This window comes from Lytechinus variegatus, chromosome 8 (assembly GCF_018143015.1).
Source record: "Lytechinus variegatus isolate NC3 chromosome 8, Lvar_3.0, whole genome shotgun sequence".
In the NCBI taxonomy this organism is placed as follows: domain Eukaryota; kingdom Metazoa; phylum Echinodermata; class Echinoidea; order Temnopleuroida; family Toxopneustidae; genus Lytechinus; species Lytechinus variegatus.
The window spans coordinates 14,175,730-14,199,128 of NC_054747.1; the positions used below are offsets into that span (position 1 = coordinate 14,175,730).

Below are 23,399 nucleotides of genomic sequence, written 5' to 3' on the forward strand. Positions count from 1 at the left end.
TCTTTGGGAAGGGATTAAGATGGAAAGTCATTTTTTTTAATGTAATCTCTAATAAAACCATTGAACCATCATGGGGTAAGAAAAATAATAATATTGGAGGGATATTGACTACGGGGGGCACTTCCCCCCCCCCCCTCCATCGGCTGACCCCCCCCCAAAAAAAAAAGGGGGAAAGGAGAAAAGAGGGAGAAAGGAAGAGAAACGTAGTGGGAAAGAAGAAAATATTCATTATAATGGTATATTATATTATAATTATGTTATGTAATACATTACATAAGAAACATTTTTATCATAACTTTATGAAACATAATTTGCCCAGGGCCTACGTCTTCATTGTTCCTGGTGCTCGCATTGTCTGTTTAACGAGATATATAATCCTGAAGTATAAAACATCCCGTTTTCAATTCAATATAAACCAAATATATTTCCTAGCACTTGAGTTATCATTGTTTTATGTAGTGACATATGCTTCTTTTACATGACTCAAAAAGTGATTGCCCCATGTTAAGGTCTTCGTATATATGAAACATTTCCTGTCCGTGATTACGTTCGCATTAGTGGATTGGTGAGATATGTCTGCTCTTCATGAATTCCTAAAATCAGTCCTTAAAATGTCCCTTCTTCTGATCTGAATATAAAAAAAATTCAGCTAGCGCTTCGCGCTCGCATCATTTGACTAATGAAATACGTATGGTCCCAGTTACTTCCTACAAAGAAACCTTAGAATGCCCCACTTCAGGTCTAAATTGTCTAAATTTTCAGCTCGCGCTTCGCGCTCGCAATATTTGATAAGTGAGATGCGTATGATAATCATGATTGCAATGACTACAAAAAGTGTTTCATGTGTTCAGATGTAATTCTAATAAAATCAGCAAGCGCTTGGCACTCGCATTAGATGACTATGGTGAGATATGCATACTCTTAATGGATTCTTAAAATATAATTATATTCCTTAAAATCTCGCTGTTTGGGGTCAAAATATGCGAAAATTTCAGCTCGCGCTTCGCGCTCGCTTTATTTAGCAAGACAGGTACCTATCGTGATTACACAATTTTGATAATAATGTCCCTTTTTAGGTGTGAATATAAAAAGTTTCAGCTCGCGCTTCGCGCTCGCATTATTTGATCAGTGAGATACATATCCGTTTAATGACATTGTCCTTAAAATTTCTCAATTAGGTCAGTATAACTGTCAAATGAGCGCCCTTCGCGCGCTCACTCAGTGATTCAAAAATTTTGCTGGTGACCCCACAATGCCGTGACCCACGGTACGCCACTGTGGACATATCAATGATAATTCCTTGCATATCTAAATACATGATTGCAAAAAAATGCCAAAATATTTCAGTCATCCCCCCACCCATTAACACGGATTTACGCCAGTGCTTCTGTATTTTGTAGATTTTTCTTAGAATTCAATCGAATATTATGTTGATCTTTCAGTAACGGTAACGGTTTTAATAGAGGGATTTCCCAGTTATTTACCGCCCTTTCTCAAGGTAAAAAATAAATCGTAATGCGAATGATGATTCCAGTACAATATAAGGCTAATGTCGAATATTTAGCACGTGTGAAACCAAACCTGAACGTGATTAGAATCACGAAGGCTAATCACAGTTACGATAACAATAGCAATCATCATTACAATGATGATTCAAGATTCACGTGTGAAGAAGCCCTATGACAAACGCCACGGACGCATAGGCGGCGGATGACCTCCCCCCTAAATTTTTAGTTGATAACCTCTTTTTTTTTTGGGGGGGGGCTTGTCAATTTTTTCCCTGTGTCCCCCCCCTAAATTCTGGTGAAACCCCCTTAAAATGTCTCTTGTCCCCCCCCCCTAAAATTTAGGTTGATGACCCTTTTTTTTTTTTTTTTTTTTTCCTTGTCAAATTCTTTTTACATGTGTCCATCACAAAATTTCAGGTAGACCCCCCCACTAATTAAAAATCAAGTTTAGCAAAAACAAATGTGTGCATACAAACTTCTCAATAAGTCTTCATCAAAGAATAGCCTATCTATATTCTTTGATAAAGAATTATTGGGAAGTTTTTATGCACACACTTGTTTTTGCTAAGAGGGGGGAGGGCAACAAAGCGTCAGGACTTAGGAAAAACAAGAAAAGGTGAAATAAAATGGTGGTGTTTATTTCATCCTCTGAATATTATGTGAATATCTATCACATAATCATATCATCATTTTAAAGAAGTCGATACTTTTTTGGCTTACTCTTTTCACTTGCTCGCCAATTTTATAATCCCCTATGTCGGTCTTGCACACTCAAAAGTTTTGACTCAATTTGCCAAAATTTTGGGAAGAAAGGTAATGTCATGACTCAAATGCTGCAAATATTATAAGACAATTGTTTTAGTTAATTTCCTTCACACCTCAACCCTTTTGGGGCACATGCACTAATGGAATTAAATTGAAGCGCGACGTGCACTCTTGGAGGGTTAAACAAAACTAAATATATCGCTGTCATTTACCTATCTAAAGTGCACATTTTGAGCTGAGATGGTTTATCTTATTACTCACTTCAAATAAATCTAAATTCAATTTGCAAGATATACTTTCGCATCAAGCTTAGTTTGAAAATGTAGTTTGAATTTAGTACGTTATTGACTAACCTAGTTTGCAGTCTATCACGACACGCAATACTGCGAATTTAATTCAGGTCAGTTTAATGTCTTCCGCAATGCTCGTTTCAAAGCTTATTCCATATGGAAATAGAAATAGACAAAAAACAACAACAGAAGAGTGAGTCAAAAACATTGTTACCTTAATAGCTCCTAGTAAGTTTAGACCTATATAACATAACAAAGTAATCAAGTATTAGGGACTTTAATTGAAATAAAAGTTAGTATAAATAGACCTCGGGTAAATAATTTTACTTTAGACAACAATAATACATTGGAATGTTGATTATTGAGATGGATCAGAAAATAGATCACTCCGGTTCATCCTGGTCGCTTTTTTTTACTCAACTTCCAGCTATCTCTCACTAATTGTGTTGATTTATCATTTTCATATTAGTGCATGTAAGCAAAATGTTCGCCTTTATAGAATATGAATTTTTGTACAAGTCACGCGTGATCGACAAATCAGAGACTTTATTGAATGATATAAATCACGTGTTATGATGAGATGGAGTATTTAAATGTTTTTTAATGTTTAAATCGTTTAAAATTTGGAATGTAATATACAAACATCGTTGACGTTTTGGCAACAACAGAATTGATTCAATCATTGTCTTAGAGAGTATACAATATTGTGTTAATTAGATTTATGATATAAGGAGTGAAAATGCAATTAATCTTTTGCGTTAGAATGTTGAGTGCAATGAACTTTGTATCGTTAACAATTTTTAATGTAATAAATCAAATAAGAACCTGTAGCCTATTGCCAAGCACACGAAAGTAACGTTTTCTATTTATCTTTGTTTGACAATGCTTCTCACATCATCCGAATAGAACTAAGGTGTAAAAATAATCTTCTGATTTCTAAACAGAATTTTCCCTTGATGAAAATCTATCATATTGCAAATATTTAAAATTTATATTTCAACAGAAACAATCATGAAAATACCAGTTAGGGTCAGCCACCTAAATATATGAGAGAGTTCAGATTGTCAATTTATTTCCTCACGATCGTGAAAATCTTCTTTGTTGTCTTCACTTCCAACCCCCCCCCCTCACCGCCCACAATCATTCCATCATATCATATTGGATTTTTTTTTTAATCATATTTATTTCTTCCTCATATCACATGTAAATATAAATATGACATGACATCATTAACATAATTGTTTCAAGTTTACGCACAAACCTTTTAACATGGTAAGAAAAGGAATATAAATGAATTTCAAATATAAACTTAGAATCAATCTGCTCACATTTCTTTAACAATTATAATCACGAAGGGATTAATACAGAACAGAATCGGGGTACAACAACAGCAAAAATCTGATTTACGGAAATGCACTTATAATCTGTATATAAAACTCGAGTTATACAAGATTTTCTTTTTTCCTCCCTCGTTTACCGTACTCTTCAATCAAACTGATTAATGAGGAAGTTATATTAATAAAAAAAAACATACACACAATTCTTGGATTCTTGGGAGATAATTATTGTTTCATTGATTCGAGCATGATTCGAGCTACAGATGGCGCCACACACTATGATTCAACAGATCTGATGACCAATTCTTGTGCATTATTTTAATACAACAATTCCCAAATGATTCCAGGGGCGGATCCAGGATTTTCCATTTCCAAAGGCGGGGGAGGGAGAATTTTCGGAGGAAAATTTTGACAAGCCAAAATGAAAAGTTTTCAACCACTTATCGTACACGAAAAAAATTGACAAGCAAAAAAAAAGGTCTTCAATTTCCAAGGAGGGGGCACACCTCTGTTTTAATGGTTCTCAAAAAGGATCCGCGCCTGACCAAGTGCAAAATTATATACATATTATATATAAAATTCTCAGACACGTCACACGGCTTAAACAGTTGCAGGGCTCCAAATCAAATGTGGTAACTTAATTTGCCATCCAATTGTAGGCCCTAATGGAAACGCTGATCAACAGCCAATCAAAATGCAGGGTTCCATGCAAGATATTATGGTACCTGTTATGCAACGGGGCCCAGATACTATTTTTAATATGGTTTCATAATTGAAATTAAACTTAAAAATTTCACTACCCTAGGCATATAAGGGCGTAATATGCTTATCCTTTGCTAATAACATATTAACTTCTCAAGGGCTTGAAAACTTGTAGGCATATATACATCTCTGTCGAGTCTTTCTAAAGATCTTCAAAACGTTTCCATTTTCTCTATGCATTTTGAGCACTCTAAACGTAAATCAAGGTAAATTTTCTCCCTATAAGTTTAACAAGCTAAAGTAAAAAGGGTTTTGCTACAAAATGAAGGTCATTTCGGTAACACAAGTGCCCCCCTCCCCTTTGAAAGCTAGGAACTATTGCCTGTCAAATTTTCCTTGGGAAATGTGCCCCCCTTTTTGGGGGGGGGAGGGGGTCATGGATCCGCCCCTGTACAGGCCTCTTGTGTGAGATTGAGCCTACATCATCGCGATCATAATCCCACTTTCTCGTTTCCTCGAATAGTTGTTTATCATTATTTTTTAATTTGTTTAACAAATTTTCGGCATTACTCCTATTTGTTTAAGATCAGTATGCTCGATCTGTATGAAAATCATAAGTCAGAAAAAATTGTTTATCATTATTTGAACGAAATCATATGGGCTGGTAGGCCCTAGTCCAGTTTGGACTCTGTGAATGGCCGGGAGCCAACAACTCTTTCTCAAGCTGAACCTAGGGGAAAGACATAACATGGACCTAATAACGTCACAACCCAAAACTATCTGCACCCTACTCTTATTGATTGATAGGCCCCGCCCCTGCCCCATTTATTTTGCCTATCAGAAATTTATTACTGAAAATCACTTAAAGCAAACAACTTATCAAAATGTGGGGCTCAGTAGGTCATTAGGACCACAACTTGGAAACGTGCCCCCGTATGCCTCACACACACACACACTCCCTCACAAACACACCCTCCCACACTTATACACACAATCCTCCCCACACACCCTCACAAACACACACCCCCACACTCATACACACAATCCCCCCACACACACCCTCCCACACTTATACACACAATCCCCCCACACACCCTCACAAACACACACACCCACACTCATACACACAATCCCCCACACACACCCTCCCACACTTTATACACACAATTCCCCCGACACACACCCTCACACTTATACACACAATTCCCCCCACACACACCCTCACCATCACAAACACACACCCCCAAATTTATACACACAATCCCCCCACCCACACACACAGACATCCATTCTCTGTGTAGTCCAACTCCCAACCCTATCCCTCTATAAATAGTTTTATTCCCGAAAGTCCTACACCCACTATTTCCTTTTCACTTCCCCCAGTTCTTTCATTCATTTCCCTCTTTCATTAATCACCGTCATCATTATGGTCAAAATTACATAAAAAATGGAAAAAGATCAAATCTACAAAATACTCAAATCCATTTCAAAACCTTGCAACCAATTGTAAATAATAGCCCGAATTCACAAAGGTGGACTGAAGCTATACCGGGGTTAAACGTAGCCAAAGGTTAACTAATACCGGGGTATAAAGTTAGTCCACTGCGCTATTCACAAACAGTGGACTAACTATTCCATGGACTAACTTTAGCACCGCATTAAATTTAATCCACTTCTGAGTTATACCCCGGTGCTAACTTTAGTTCATGGATTAAAATGATGTCAAATGACGCGTTTTATACCCCGGGTATAACTTTAATCCACCTTTGTGAATTCGGGCCAATGATTTGATTTCTATACCAGAAGCTGAAGATTTTGGTTTCCTCGAACATCTCTTTCCTTTTCATGCACCCCCAAAGTTCTTTCATTAGTCATCATTATCATTATGGACTGTGTAACATCAAAAAAAGATCAAATCTACAATTACATGTAACCAAAAACCCTTTTTAATCAAGGCATGTACAAATCCTGACAACCAATTGTAAATAATGATTTGTTAATCTTATTTGTATCAGAAGCTGAAGCCATGTCTTGCAAGCACTTGCGATAACAAACTTGACCGTAGACCTCTAAGAATTGCATTTTAAACGAGTATAGATTTATTACATAATCAATACAAGAGTTGCAATGTTTTCTAAAAACTGCAAGATTTTCCTACAAAATACTGTACAACAGAATGCAATTTACTGTTGGCCTATATGTACACATATTTCAATGTCCTTGGTACATTTACATGTGCTTTTTTGCATTTACGTGCACCCTTTTACATTTACGTGCACAAATTAAATTTCTGTATTTTACATCTACAAATACATTTACCTAATGTACAAATACATTTACCTAATGTACAAATACATTTACATTTACACTTGCATTAACATTTTTAGTTTCCTTAACAAACATGAGATGTGTCGAATGAAGGAAACAGTCTTCCTTATAAAGAACTTTGTATAATCCCTGAACATTTTCAATCTGAGGGAAAATTTCATTTGGTTGGCCATGATTATATATAAATAAATATATATATATATATATATATATATATATATATATATATATATATATATATATATATATATATATATATATATATATATATATATATATATATATATATATATACCATATACATGTTACATTAGTTTAATGAATCTGGAAGGGTTTCACAATACAGTAACATATTCTGAGATGAAAATACAGTAAAGGTTTTGTTTGTTGTTGACAAAAATATGTGATTGAGTTTGATATTTGCTATACTATGATAGTGAAATGATGTAAAGATTAGAGTAAAACTTACATATTGTGTAGGCTTATACTTTCAACAAAGATCTACAATTTAAATGAAATATTGAAGGGGGGGGGACATTTTGAAATGTTTCGACTTTGGTATCATGTGAAACTTCATACAAATAAATTCCGTCAAAATAATTGGAGCAGGAATTCGACATGTATTCAAGAATTAAACAAATGGAATGCCTCTGCCAGTCTCACCTGCATTGCCCGATTAAATACAGAAGCAGTGCTGACTTTGAAAACGACTATAAGATAATTATTCATAAAAAACACCATTCATATAATGATAAAATACTATGTTGGTTGTGAAAAGTAGTGCTTATAGTCTCACTCTGTCACAAGGCATATAAATAACATTAACCTCAACTTAAAATGACCTTTAACACAACTTGGAGCTCATCCAAATATTACAGTGATATAGGCCTAATAGAAGACTAAAACTACCGTGTATATAAGAATAGTAAAATGAATTTATTACATGTCATCCAAGTTATTTGAGAATGATATCTCTTTGGGGATTGTAATTGATATTCAAATTTTTTACAAATTGAAAGCAAATAGGTTTCAAGTCTCTACGTGGTACTTTCCAATACTTGTCAAACGAGGGCAGCACACATCAAAGGAAGTTGACATAAATGCTGGTTTGAGAAGGAAGACTAATATTTACACATTACGATTTCTAGCACCAAAATAATTCAATAATCAAAAACTTACACCCGGTATAACAGATGATGACAATGAGGAGCTTTTCAATGATGATTTTGATGATGGTTATGATGATGGTTATGATGATGATTGTTGATGATGAAGTTGCTAATGATAATGTTAATGATGCCGATGTTAATGATGATGGTCATTATGATGGTAATGATGATGATGATGATGGTAATGATGACGATGAAGATGACGGTAATGATCATGATCCTGATGACGATGCTAACAATGAAGACAATGATTAAGACAATGATGATGACGATGATGACGATAATGATACTAATGAATATATAGAAAAGAAGAGGGAAAAGGAGGACCGAGGGGGAGGGGGGCACACTTCATAAGTACTACCAAAGATTTCAAAGCACTTTACAATACTGGGACAGTCTAATGCAAAATTAGCTTGGAATGAGGAACAAATAAATATGGAATAACTTAACACAATGAAAAGAAAGAAATTGATAACACAAACAGATGTGTTTCAGTGGAGAGTTGCAATAATTCACATGAGGTGACTGTAAAGCCAAGAATAGATACCCGGTAAAAGAAATTAAAAAAAAATATTAAAAACATGCTCAATCGCCAATGGCAAAACGGCAAGAATGTTGGAAAGAGAGAAAGAAGACTAGATGTATTAAAGTTCTTATATTGATAAAATAAAAATACATAACTTTTTTTTCAGAATACATTCTTTGGACTTGAAAAACTAAAATATAAATGAATCTATACAAGATCATTGAACAACCTTTTGAAAATAATATTTTACCAGAGCTTTATAACACAAAGGTTGCAAGAAGAAATGACATATTTCTCTATTTTTTTAAATGAAATTTTTGCACAATTACTCTAAAGAATTGTAAATGCATGGACCAGTTTATCAACTGTGTATTTTGTGGAATGTTAAAGAAATTCATGCTTTATCTAAGTTAAATTCCAAGGTGCGCAGACATGCTCCCACCCCCTTCATAAATAAGGATCCTACCTGACAATGATGACTTCAATGGAGTCATCCACATATACATGTTATAGCAGGGTGCTACATAAGCACTTGCCCGGGGCAAGTAAAAGTTTGGTCGGGCAAGTGTTTTGAAGTAAAGACCAAAACTACTTGCCAAATTGGGCAAGCAAAATTCTCACAGTAGAATGACCAAAATTAGGGTCAAGATCAGGTCAAAAGAGAGAAAAAGGTCAATGGTTTATGAGACCACAATACTTACTTTGGAAGAGGTAAAAGTTTTTTTTCGGGCAAGTGAAATCAATTTTCGGGCAAGTATATTTAAATTGTTCAAAAAATTACTTGCCCATCTGGGCAAGTGCTTCTTAAATATTATGTAGCACACTGAATAAGTAATAAAGGATACATATTTAACTATCATTCAGGGGCGTCGATCCATTTTTCAGATTGGGGGGGCAAAATCATTAACGTTCCAAAGGCGCTGGATCGTACAAGAGTAACAAGACACCCACATATACACACGCACACACACACACACACACACACACACACATATATATATATATATAGATATATATGACTCATGAGACACAGACACGTATCTCACCAACAAATTAATGCGAGCGCGAAGCGCGAGCTGATTTTTTTTTAGTATACTGGCAGGGAAAGCGTGCCTGTTTAGAACTGTTTGTAGTAACTCATGAGGAGGATACATATCTCACTACACAGGTAGTACGAGTGCCGAGAGTGAGCTAAAATTTCTTTATATTCTGACCTGAAAGCTTGATATTCTAAGCATTTTTGGTACCAATGATTAAGATTGGTATCTAAAAGAAGAATAGATGCGAGCGCGAAGCGCGAGCAGAGAATTTTGATTTTTCGATTTGAAAAGAATGACAGTTTAATGGACGTTTTTGATAAAGAACAAGATATATATCCAAGAAAAGATGAATGCAAATCGAAGCCGGGGTTCTATTGAGGCTTTAAAGTGAAAACGGGACATTTGCATTCACCTATAATAATCATGAGAACTGGGTTTTTGCTACAGAAATGATGCGAGCGCGAAGCGCGAGCTGAAAATTTTTATATTCCAATCAGAAAAGCGGGCATTTTGAGCACGATTTTAAATAAAGAACGAGTTGTGTATCTCATTCTCGCCGCTTGCTGAACCTTACAATCTTGTTTTTTTTTTGCCATATCCGGAATTATTGGGGGGCAAAATGATATGTTTGCCCCCCCAATATTTTCATTGGTGGGGCGATCGCCCCCCCTGCCCCCCCAGGATCGACGCCTCTGCTATCATTACTATGTTACTCCTTGGCAGATTTTCAGAAGTTTACATTGATATGTTCAAGTTATATGTGGGCACGTAGTGGTCTAGTGGTTCTGACTTTCGCCTTTCAAACAAAGGGTCGTGGGTTAGAATCCTAGCCATGCCGTGTTTTCCTTCGGCATGATAATTACCCACACTGTGGTGAGGTAAATGGGTACCGGCAGAAAGTAATTCCTCAAAAAGCTGTGTGGACCAGAATCGGTAGACTAGCTTAGCCGGGGTAATATACAAATCCTATATTTTGTTATTTATATCATAAACAATTCAGTTAATCATGAAGATTAGGTGGTCAGACAAAGATGTAATATTAGACCAAATGGGTCTAGCCTATTAAACTAACAAGTGGAATGCCTCTGGCCGTCTCACCTGCATCACGCGGTTCAATATAGCAGCAGTGCTGACTTTGAATACTACTCTAACTCGCACAAGATGTTCAGTGATACATGGTTTTTCTTATGTCCACTTTTTATGAACTAGACCAATAAACTTACAGAGAGATGATGGTTATTCAACAAAAAACCCCAACATGGCCAAAGTTCATTGACCTTACATGACCTTGATCATGTGACCTGAAACTCGAACAGGATGTTCAGTGATGCTTGATTACTCTTATGTACAAGTTTCATGAATCAGATCCATAAACTTTCAAAGTTTTGATGGTAATTCAACTGATACACCCACTTCGGCCAAAGTTCATTGACCTTTGACCTTGGTCATGTGACCTGACACGCGCACAGGATGTTCAGTGATATTTGATTACTCATATGTCCAAGTTTAATGAACTAGACTAATAAACTTTCAAAGTTATGATGGTAATTCAACAGATACCCCCGATTTGGCCAAAGTTCATTGACCCTAAATGACCTTTGACCTTAATCAAGAGACCTGAAACTTGCACAAAATATTCAGTGATGCTTGATTACTATTATGTCCAAGTTTCATGAATCAGATCCATAAACTTTCAAAGTTATGATGGGAATTCAACAGATATCCCCAATTCGGCCAAAGTTCATTGACCCTAAATGACCTTTGACCTTGGTCATGTGACGTGAAACTCATGCAGGATATTCAGTGATACTTGATTAACCTTAAGTCCAAGTTTCATGAACTAGGTCCATATATTTTCTAAGTTATGATGACATTTCAAAAACTTAACCTCAGGTTAAGATTTCAATGTTGATTCCTCCAACATGGTCTAAGTTCATTGACCCTAAATGACCTTTGACCTTGGTCATGTGACATGAAACTTTAATAGGATGTTCAGTAATACTTGATTAACCTAATGGCCAAGTTTCATGAACTAGGTCCATATACTTTCTAAGTTATGATGTCATTTCAAAAACTTAACCTCAGGTTAAGATTTGATGTTGACGCCGCCGCCGTCGGAAAAGCGGCGCCTATAGTCTCACTCTGCTTCGCAGGTGAGACAAAAACGAGACAGAACAATAAATAGGCTAGATCGTAATTAGACCAAATGGTTGGGAGACATTAGCATTTATGGTGGCGATTATCTAGTTTCCACTTCTATAGGTGGTTTCAAACCGCCTCGATCATAAGAATCCCCGTTAAATTACGAAAACTTTTTTAGGCTAAAAAATACCCATTATTATTCCTGCATTCACACCGCCCTGAAACATACCCTTCGGGATAAGTTCCCGAAGTTACGAGCATGCGCAGTATGGTCTCATAAGCAGGCAAGGCGCGAGATTCAAAATCACTAGCCCAGCAGCCACCCACGCCGCCGCGCCCAACGACACGCTGGGCTAAAAGTTCCCGTAAATTGCTTTCACATCGCCAAAATACCTGCGACCTTGGAAAAATCCCCGCGAAAGTTCTCGCAATTTCGCCAAGTACCTACTATTGAGCGGGTATTTTCTTTGGGGGAAATTACGCGTAGTTTGCTTTCACATTACCAAAATACCTGGTATTTTCTGTTCGGGGTAAATTTCCCGATCAGAGAATACCTGGAACTGACAAACTTCGAGGCGGTCTGAAACCACCTAATGGTGCACTATCTAGGGTTAGGGTCTAACTCCCTCTCTAAAAAACAGAGTCATATGATAATGTACCCGTATGTCTCAAATTGACGGGATAATCCAGGCTGAGGAAAAAATTATTTGAACAGATAAAGAAAAATCAAACAAACAAAACACTGAAAGTTTGATCCAAATCGGACAAGGAATAAAGTTATGACATTTCAAAGTTTTGCAATATTCCGGTGAAAAAATGCTAGGCTCGTCTTCATGCATATTCAAAGAGCAAATTGATGATGTCATATCCCCACATGTTCTTCTGTATTTCATTATATGATATTGGGTTTATTCAATTTTTTTCATTCGAAAACTAAAAACATTGGATTGAAAATTGATTACATGTAGATGCCTAAGATATTCATTGCTGCAGCTTATTTCATTATAAGGGAGACATATCATTCACACATGTATGAAATAATGAAGCAATTAAGATTTCATGTAATAACATTAAGAAAAAGGGTAGGTGGGGATGTGACATCATCAGCCCACATAATAAAAATTAATGACGATGTGCATGTAACTGTTTTCACAAAATATTGCATATCCTTGAAATTCAATAACTTCGCTATTTGTTTTCAGATTGTGATGAAACTGTCAGCATTTGGCTCTGTGAATTTTACTCTATTTATTTAGATGTAAATATTTTCAGCCCGGAGCATCCATTTAAGTATAAATGTTGCAAAACTGCACAAGTATTCAAAGAAAATATGTCTTGAAACAAAATTACACTTTATCTGTCAAAATTTCCGAATTACAGAGTGGAAGAACAGTGTACATATTAAAGGAAGCATTCAGGATTTGCTGATATTGAAAAATAAAAAGCATTATGCTTTTTTCACTTTATATATACCTTTGTTTTTCCATGCACGTTGTTTATGACAGCATGTCTTCTGGAACCAGTACGACGTTCTTTATATCATGAAGTGCGATTCTTTGCAAAAAAATAAGTGGATTGTGTACATAATCAAGAACTGTCAATATCTATAAAATATTTTATCACTCAAGCATAGTACAGCAATAATTAAAGAACCATACCGTTTTGTGTGATTCACAAGTCCATGCACAAAAATATTTTTCTTCTCAAACTGTTTATGGCCCAATTGCAAGGTAACAGTTGCTTTTTGTCTCGCCCACCAGAGGTGAAGGCGAGACTTAGGGATCCAAATGTCATCCGTCCGTCACAAATCTAATGACACATAACTCCACAACCGTAATTCGCTTTTCAACCAAACTTGGATGGTAGATGGACTTGGGGACCTGCATGTTATGCTGCAGTCTGAGGTCATATGGTAAGGTCAAAGGTCATTTTCAGGTCAACGTTAAAGTTTACATGCAAGACTCTCTTATGACACCTAACTCCGCAACCGCATGTCGCTTTTCAATCAAACTTGGATGGAAGATGGACTTGGGGGACCTGCACGTCTTGCTGCAGTCAGAGGTCACATGGTTAGGGCGAAGGTCATTTTCAGGTCAACGTTAAAGTTTACATGCAGGACACCTAACACTGCAACCGTAAGTCGCTTTTCAACCAAACTTGGACGGTAGATGGACTTGGGGGACCTGCATATTATGCTGCAGTCGGAGGTCATATGATAAGGTCAAAGGTCATTTTTAGGTCAACGTTAAAGTTTACATGCAAGACTCTCTTATGACACCTAACTCCGCAACCGTAAGTCGCTTTTCAACCAAACTTGGATGGAAGATGTACTTAGGGGACCTGCATGTTATGCTGCAGTCAGAGGTCACAAGGTAAGGTCAAAGGTCATTTTCTGGTCAACCTTAAAGGTTACATGCAGGACACCTAATCTCGCAAACTTAAGTCGCTTTTCAACCAAACTTGAACGGTAGATGGAGTTGGGGGACCTGCATGTTATGCTGTAGTCAGAGGTCACATGTTTAGGTCAAAATGTCATTTTCTTGTCAACGTAAAGTTTACATGCAAGACTCTCTAATGACACCTAACTCCGCAACTGTAAGTCACTTTTCAACCAAACTTGGATGGTAGATGGATTTGGGGGACCCGCATGTTATGCTACAGTCGGAGGTCACATGGTAAGGTCAAAGGTGATTTTCAAGTCAACCTTAAAGTTTACGTGCAAGGCTCTTATGACAAGTGTTATTCCATCCCAGTCATTTCACAATGAAGTTTCAATATTATTCCCTTGCATGCCCTCGTAAATCACAATATTTCTGGTTATTTTTCATAAGTGGGCGAGACACAAAAATGCTTTTGCCTTGTATTTCCTTATTCTCTTGAATTTTTTTTAATCTCATGGCAGAAATTCACATTTCCTCCATCATCATATCAGTGATTTTCATAACTTTGCAATAACTGAAGACCCCCAAAACATTGAAAATGTAGATGATTTTTGAGATAAGAATCCAGGCAAGTTGAGACTTCTCACCAGGGAAAATCATGGGTGCTTGGGGGCTTGAGGCAATCCATTCAACCCTGAAATGTTCAAGAGAGCCAAGGAAAATCAAAAGCTGCCAAACTTCCCCTTTCACTACAGATTAAGGCATTTGGTTGTGAGAAGTAGTCCCCGAAAATAAGAAGAAATATATATTTTTTGCCTCCTTCTTGAGATGTGTTTGGTCATTTTCACATGAAGCTTCTGTCAACAATATTGCTTGCTCCGTCCAGAGAATCATGTGTAGCAGCATGACGAACTAGGGAGAGGTTCAATGAGAAAGGTTTCTCTCCTGTGTGTTTCACCATATGGGTCTGGAGACAGTGCTTGGAGGTGAAGGTACTTTCGCAAATATCACACGCAAAGTTTCTCTCCCCTCGATGACGCTGCTCGTGCTTCTTCAACGCGAATTCCTCCAGGAACTTCTTGCCGCAGACCTCGCACTCGTGCGTCTTGGTGCGATTCTTGTGTATTCTGTGATTGTGCCTGTAGAGGCGCTCCGCGGTGTGGAACCACTTGGAACATGGCTTGCATTTGAAGGGTTTGGTGCCTGTGTGATCCACTTTGTGGTTGTTGAATCCTTTCTGAGATGCGAAAGTCCTAGGGCATTGGTTGCCATCCAATTTCTTCTTGGTTTGAGGTCTGTGGACATTGCGGATGTGACTGTAGAGATCTTGGTGGGTGGTGTAGCTCCTAGGGCAAGAATCATATTTGCAATGAAAAGGACGTGGTCTGTCATAAAAATCAATCATCTTGCCAAGTTTATCAGAGTCTTCTTGATGATGTCTAAGCTGTAAATCAGCAACATCAGTGTCTTTGATGCTTGAAGTACTGTCCACACTGCTCAAGTCCATTCCTTCCTCAGATCTCTGCTCTTCCACCTCGCCCATCCAACTTCCATTATCTTCCCCTGAATGAGGCTCGTGATCATCAGATTCTTCTTCATCAGTGGCAACTTCCTTGGCATAATAATTAGTAGAACCTTGAGTTGCTTGTCTACGGCTTTTCATAGCCTCTGATCTCCTCTCTGCTTCAGCTTCTTCCCGTCTCCACTGATACTCTTCCTTATCAACACATCGTTTCCTTGGTGCACACTCAGTCCGGTGTGCAATCATGATTGTTTGGTTAGGCAATGTCTCCTTGCACAGCCGACAGAAGTATTTCTCCCGTAGCTTTTTAATATGGTGTGCATTCCTTAAATGCCGGTACAAACTGGACACATAACGGTACTTGCTGTCACACAGGAAACAGTGATTCAGATGCTCTGCGTGGGTGTTCCGATGTCTGACGTGCTCTTGGAATGTCTTGGAAACCTTGCTGCATACATCGCAAATGAACTCTTTGATGGTTGTTCGGTGGAACAACTCATGGGAAGCCAGCATACCTTCATTCTGGAAGCTCTTACCGCAGGTTGGACACTCTAAATTCAGTCCTACAGAAGCGACTGGTCCTGACGACATAGCATCTTTATCGACCATCGATGCGTCCTTGCTGCTGTAAATCATAGAATGTTTCCTTGCCTCAGCCTCTCTGCCACATCTTGAAGAATGCGTAATGCTCTGTTTGAGATGGCCTCCACTTAGTAATCTATCCTTCAGCATGGACCTATTTTCCCTGACCACATCCTTCTCGGATGCAGCGCTCTCACAGGTTGTCTGGGCAGCATTGTTTTTGGACAAGGCCTCCCTGGCAAAGTGAAGGAGTTGATCCGAAGCAGAAGCGGCGCCCCATGCTGACTGTCTACCAGAGGTTTCTTGTTGATTGGTAGCCTGTTCTTGCTGCTCATGATTGAACTTCATGTGTCTCAACATCAACTTTGAGGTCTTGCACCTGGCATTGCATTCCATGCACTGGAAGTCATCGGTACCTGGAAAGGAAGACAGGGGATGACACAATAATGAAGCAATTAAAGGGATGATTTCACAATGTTGAAAGTAGGACATTTCCATTGATAAAAAAACCTGAGGGGTATACTTAACCTTTTCTGATAACGAATGATCAATCTAAAAATCGACAAATACTCAAAGTACTTTAAACCCTGACGATGACAAATGTTGATGAAATACTCCCCAGAAGTGACTGCTGTTGGTAAGTAATAGGTTGGTCATAATCTTATTTCAAGTAGAAATCAACCGGTGTCTTGGCTCAGTTAGTAGAGCATCAATCCGGAAGTCAGGAGTTCCAGCCCTGGCTGCGTCAGACCAAAAGACATTAAAAGATGGGGGAGTTGCTGCTACAATGTTAGGCATTCAAATGATTCAAGAGATAGAACAATGTCAATCTGGCGCTGCACCGTGGCAGCTGGGCCCATGATCAATTGGGAAAAATGAATTTTCAGAGGATTTCTATTTCGAACAATAAAATATGGATTACTATTAATATCATTAATGGTATTATACTGATATTATAATGAAAAAGGACCAAATACATCATTATGGTGACAAGCACTTTACAAAAGAGGATATAAATACATGGCTATGGACAAAAATGCTCCATATTTTAGGTATCTTCATTTTCCTACCTCTTTGGTACTTCAGATCGTCCAGTTTTATTTTGCAACCTATCTTCTCCTTGTATTCATCTGAATAGAAGACTTTGAGTTCTGTACCAGGTTGGATGTTACCTATCGCTCTGTAATAGATATCTCCGTAATGCTGGAAGGCCTCTAGGTTCTGCTCAGCTTTGGTTCTTGCTGGACTGATGTAGGATAACCAGTTGTTATGGCTGACGTTCCTGCCGTCAAGGTAGTACCATACAACTCCCCGAAGGCAAAGCTGAAATCAAGGGGAAAAAAGGTTCAAACTTTAAAGGAGAATGAAACCATTGGAACAAGATAGCTTGTGTGAAAACAGAAAAATCAAAGAAACAGATCAACAAAAGTTTGAGGAAAATCGGACAAATAATGAGAAAGTTATGAGCATTTGAATATTGCGATCACTATAGCTATGGAGATAGCAAATTGGCAATGCGACAAAGATGTGTGATGTCACTTGCGAACAACTCTCCCCATATACTTTAGTAGGGGAAGGCGGGGTAAGTTGAGCATAGGGGCAAGTTGAGCCACCAGCCCCAGGCCAATAATGAATGAGTCAGACATTGTGGTGGTGTCATGTATTGATGACCCATAGCATAACCCCTAACCCCACCACATTGTTTCCAACTTTGAAACAAAAAGTAGTTTTTTAGAGGGAAAAATATGAATTTCAGCCAAAAAAGTAAAAAAAGAGTGTGAAATGGATAAGTGCTTTATAAACACACACACATCTTTAAATGAAATAAAGACATAACAACATTATTAGTCCAGGTATGGATCTTCATTCTTGTCATAGTCTTTTATATGATGGATGCATAATAAATGTGTGGATACAAAATTATCGCACTAAGTTCGGACTGGGGTAAGTTGAGCCAAACAGCATTGGGCAAGTTGAGCCATGGTAATTCCTATGGTAATGTATCTTAAAAAACAAACAAACCATAAAAATCGATTGAAATGCAGGCTGAAAGGAGCAAATTTACATGACTGCTCTTTTCCTTTTACAGGATGTTAGTATTTATAGAGAATTAGCAAGTGAAAAGACTTTTAACAAAAAATTGACATGCTGGTTCTCCCCCATACATTTTGTACATAGTTTTTGTGGCTCAACTTACCCCAGAAGGTGGCTCAAACTTACCCCATATATGGGGCAAGTTGAGCCATTTGACATCGTTTTTTTCAAAGGTCACGACGACTTTCAGTGTGGGGATAGAAAGTTATATATAGGTGGCATATATTTCAGAAGAATTAAATTTCAAGGCAAGGTACTTATTTCGACAAGATTATTAATCATATCAATTCTAACATGCAAAATGCAAAAACTGTCACAACTTACCCCGCCTTCCCCTATATATTTCACTTGAATTGCCTCTTTTATCACATCTATCCATAGATCATGTGTTCTTTCTACATGAGGGCATGTAATACATATTTTTTTAAGAATACATCATGGATAAAGAGTTTGTATCATCATAAGAAAAAGCAAAAAGAGACATTTTGAGTGTATTTTATAGTCAACCAAAGGGAAAGTTGTTCATCAGTGACATCACACATCCTTGTCGCATTGCCAATGGGAGGATCTCCATAGCATTAGTGATTGCAATATTCAAATGCTCATAACTTTCTCATTATTTGTCCGATTTTTCTCAAACTTTCTTTATTCTTATTTTTTGATTTTTCTGTTTCTACACAAGCCTATATGTTCCAAAGGTTTCATTCCCCTTTAATGAAATTCAGTTCTTTAATAGGTAATACTTGTCAAGGGAATTTAAAAGTGCCCTAGATTATGTATTTCTTGATTTTATTGGTCAGCTGTGAGAAGCAAATTGCATCAGAAAATGGCAGGTTCAAATGCATACTGGTAGACCAATGACAGGCCTGCCAAGTGCCAACATTTGAAAATGAAAAAAAAAGACTCCCAATTGCACGACGTAAATTTGTCTGCTCGATGACGGGTGTGTCTCCCTCACTTTTTTTTAATTGAGACATGTTTAGCATTCTTTAACCCTTTGAACCCCAAAAAATGGAATACTGGTTTCACCATGAACATGCATATACCAGAATAAAGCCGGAATACCGGTTCCAATCATGTAATTAAAAAACAAGGGTTTTAGATAATAGGTGACCTTAAAAAATGATGATATTTTAGAGAGGTTCAGTCGATAACTTCACTTTATAATTTTTTCGGTGATTGGCTTACGTTAACTAGGTTTTAGCATTAAAAATGACCAAAATATACTTCTTCATAGGGAAGCTCATGCAATAGAACACAGCAAGTTGTATACGTACGATCCTTAAGATATTCCTGAATTTTATTTCCATCAGAGCATGATTTTGAGACAAATATTGAGATAATTAGAGAAAGACAATTTGTTCAAATATCAAAATTGGGATTAAGTCTTTATAATTGTTTGTAAATAAAGTGCGTAGCATTAGGTCCCCCCCCCCATCCTATATATTTCCACATGTAAATTGCAGCCAAAATGGGGGGGGGGAGCGCACAACAAATCTCCGAGGCAAGTGAGGCACTAAATCCCCCCCCCCAAAAAAAAAATGGCTGTCAATGACCTTGAAGCCTTGATAATATTAAAGCAAGTTCGTAGTTCCATGATCAGAAGATTCTGCGCATGATCAGAGGAAGGTCATTGGGACTAAAGAGACATGGTGGTTTAAATTTAATGAGATAAGCACTAACTTTGATGTCTTCATTATTCATATATTATTTTGAATTGTGTTTTTCATTTATCGGGCGAAGGTTATTTTTAAGAGAGCGGTGTTGGCTCAGTCGGTTGCCTGTCGAACCAAAGATCGTGGCTTCGAGTCCACCCCGGGCGGATGACTGAAGCCAGTGCTTTGTCTGTAAACGTCTCTCCCATGTTTCATAGATGCAGGCTATGTTACAATGGAAAACACTCCGTCCCTCGGATAGGACGTTAAATGGCGGCCCCGTGTAGAGGAGAGTCACTACCTTTGCACGTTAAAACCCACTGCACTATTCGTATAAGAGTAGGGGGTAACCCCGGAGTAGTGGTCCACCTGCATTCCACCAATCAGTTATACTGGGAGGAGAGACCTTCGGGTCATAGTGATTCAGTTCACTTTTCGCCTCCCAGGCACAGGTGACGCCAAAACAAATAATAATAGTAATATATCCACAAAAAAAACAATGCATCCATGAATGACTGGTTTTTCACAGTTTGCCTAGTAAGCTATACGCTGTAGAACATGCTTTAAAATGCATTCAAAGTAGAAATGCTCATAGAGTGTTAATTGATGTGCTAGTCTAGTCACCTGGTCTACTCAATTTATTCATCCCGCTATGTCAGGCATGCATATATAATATCTGGCTTTCAAATCTGCCTATCATAAGGAAAGAAATGAAAGGTCATTTGAACAAAATTGTCCGTTGGGTAACTACAAACTGGTCTATTGAATACCCAAATGTGTAATTTTTGGTAGCCCCTTCATGATCACAAATGAACAAGACCCTATTACACCGAACAGACTGTCTATAGTCAGTTGTGCAAACCCCACACGTAAGTCAACCCTAAATGGACTGGGCTATTTGAGACATATTGAGGACAAGGAGGGGAGTATAATGGCCCCTTCTGATTTTGGCTGCTGTTTGCATGATCACTCCAAAATTTGGCATGTATATTCTTTACCAAATGCACTACAAGCCAGTACAAAAAAAATGAAAATAATTAGATTTTTATTCATACACTATAAATAAAGTACGGTATACAAATCTACTCTTGAAAACCTAATTTGCAATTTAACTCCCAATTTCACTAATTAATTTTTTTCTTTTTTTCCAGATGTCATCTTAATAAACTGATTTAAAGGCTTCCACAAAGTAAAAATGCGAAAGTCATCTTTTTCCTTTAATATGTATTTCTTTGTTTTTAGATTTTCTAATGTATTTCTTTGTTTTTTCATATTAAGTTTTTATTGTTTATTCAATGAAAATTAATCAACTAAATTAAACCCTAAAGTAAATACAGACCAATTAGCATGAAAAATAATCACCCTAAAATGAATTTCATTTTCCATCTAGACTTTTATACAAAGTGTAAAAATTAGTCACTTTCAGAACATTGTCTCGTAAAAAGTCACGTAGTGTCCCGATGCTAAACCCGTTTGTTGCGAATTTGGTCTCAAAAGTTACATGAGACTCCAAAGAAAAAGTCATAAAATTTTTCAGTGCTACCTTTTTGCGATTCTGAAAAAAGCTTCGAGGGGGGTCATCATGCCCCCCCCCCGTCCTTTTAGTGTTAACCCTAAATAGACTGGGCTATTTTCGACACCTAAAAAGACTGGGGGAGGAGGGGGGCTGATTCAGCCTCCCCCCCCCCCTTATGATCTCGGCCGTCGACTGCGCAAGCGCAACAAAAATGGCACACGCGTTACCCATGGCATTATCTACAAAACTTCATTAGAATTCGAGTTGTCAACATGGTTAAGTAGAGAAGAAAATATCTCAAGATCCTCAAAATGTCGAGTTTGTACAGGTAAGCATGAGGAACATGAGACCACTCATACAAATTTTGGTTCATTTTCAATGCCATAGAAAGGTAAGATAGATCGAGGCAAGGTAAGATGGACATGGCGAATATGTATTGATATAGGATCTTACTTAATTTAGACAAATGATGTGTGCGATGGGCTAACATATATATCAGTTATGTCATACAAATTATTTTGGCAATAAAGCAGGTGTAAACATGGGCAACACAAAATACAGTTAAAAATCGCGAAAATTTATTACTCAGTAAAAAGAGACAGATTAACACTACAGGTAGGTAAAATAAAAATATCCGAAATACTCTCAGGACATTTAAAACAATGGAAGATCAATGCGTTCATCATGTTCATTCCAGTCCTAGATATTCCAGAGATGTTGTTCACATGTGATGAGTTTCTTCACCTGTCTTTCCGATAGTGGAGGGTAGTGACAATGGGCAGAAATTCCAGGGGGGACGTGTTCCCCCTAGCCCAAGTAGTAGGGGGCACAATATCAATTGCCCCTACTATTTTTTTTGTCTTTTATGATGGTAAGAAATACATCTTTCAAAATCGAAATAAAACATGTATTTTAGGACGAGATGACTTTACTTTTGGGATGATAAACTTTTTCTTTGCTTGTCAAATTTATTTTCGTCGAAATGAGCTTAAATTTGGGGTGATAACCTTTTCTTTTTCTTTTTTTTTTTGCTTGTCAAATCTATTCTAGTCGAAATGAGCTTAAATTTGGGGTGATTACCTTTTACTTTTCCTTGTTTTATTTTTGCTTGTCAAATTTATTTTCGTCTAAATGGGCTTAAGTTTGGGGGTGATATCTTTTTTTTTTTGCTCGTCAAATTTTCCAGCCCCTTGTCCCCTCTACCTTTTAGGAGAGATTTCCGCCCCTTGCAGTGACACAAATACTCTGTCATCAGTGCTCCAATAAATAGGATCTTGGAAGTTTCTATCGATTTGAACCTCTGATGGAGGATTTGGCGAACCTGTGTCAAGTCTTCTTGGATACTCATTTTCTTTCCTTTCAGAAGCATTCTAGCACCAATGACAGCTCTTACTCTGGAGGGGACGTAACTTTTCGCGGGCGGCCATTAGAGCCTGACGCTTTACTCTTATTTTCGCCCGATAATATTCTTCAACAAAGTACTAAGCTGGTTAGTAGTGAAAAGGCAGAAAGCTTGCATTTCTGTGTTAAGTAGCTTATAAGATTCCGACTGATCTTTGATTTGTCGTGCAATACGTGGGAACGGTCTGGGTCTATGTTGCGATTCGGTTTCGCATTAGGTTTAGAATAGGGTTGAAGTTGGTCGTTCCATTTTTGTGAGGAATTTGCAGCGGAGCAATCTTTTCGGAGGGGGGGGGGTGTACGATCACCCCCTTCACTTTTCAAGACATAAAAAATATTTTTTCATCCTGAAATACTACACTGTTAATGTGTGGATTCATCTTTAAATGGAATCAAATTAAGTGCTTAAATTTGCCAAGTTCCTGAAATGCATAATTTCTC

General features: G+C 37.6%; 1 protein-coding gene across 1 annotated transcript; it reads right to left on the minus strand.

The window, feature by feature from the left end:
* Nucleotides 1-14,511: 14,511 nt before the first annotated feature.
* On the minus strand, nucleotides 14,512-17,620 carry LOC121420022 (zinc finger protein 600-like). The gene is made up of 2 exons (XM_041614545.1): nucleotides 17,363-17,620; nucleotides 14,512-16,708 (listed from the first exon to the last, which is right to left on the minus strand). Exon 2 carries the CDS (start codon nucleotides 16,686-16,688, stop codon nucleotides 15,033-15,035), a length of 1,656 nt encoding a protein of 551 aa, XP_041470479.1. The 5' UTR covers nucleotides 16,689-16,708; nucleotides 17,363-17,620; the 3' UTR covers nucleotides 14,512-15,032.
* Between the last annotated feature and the right edge of the window lie 5,779 nt (nucleotides 17,621-23,399).

Coding starts and splice junctions, on each gene's coding strand:
- LOC121420022 (XM_041614545.1), bottom strand. CDS start 16,688: ATGGAATGCAATGCCAGGTGCAAGACCTCAAAGTTGATGTTGAGACAC.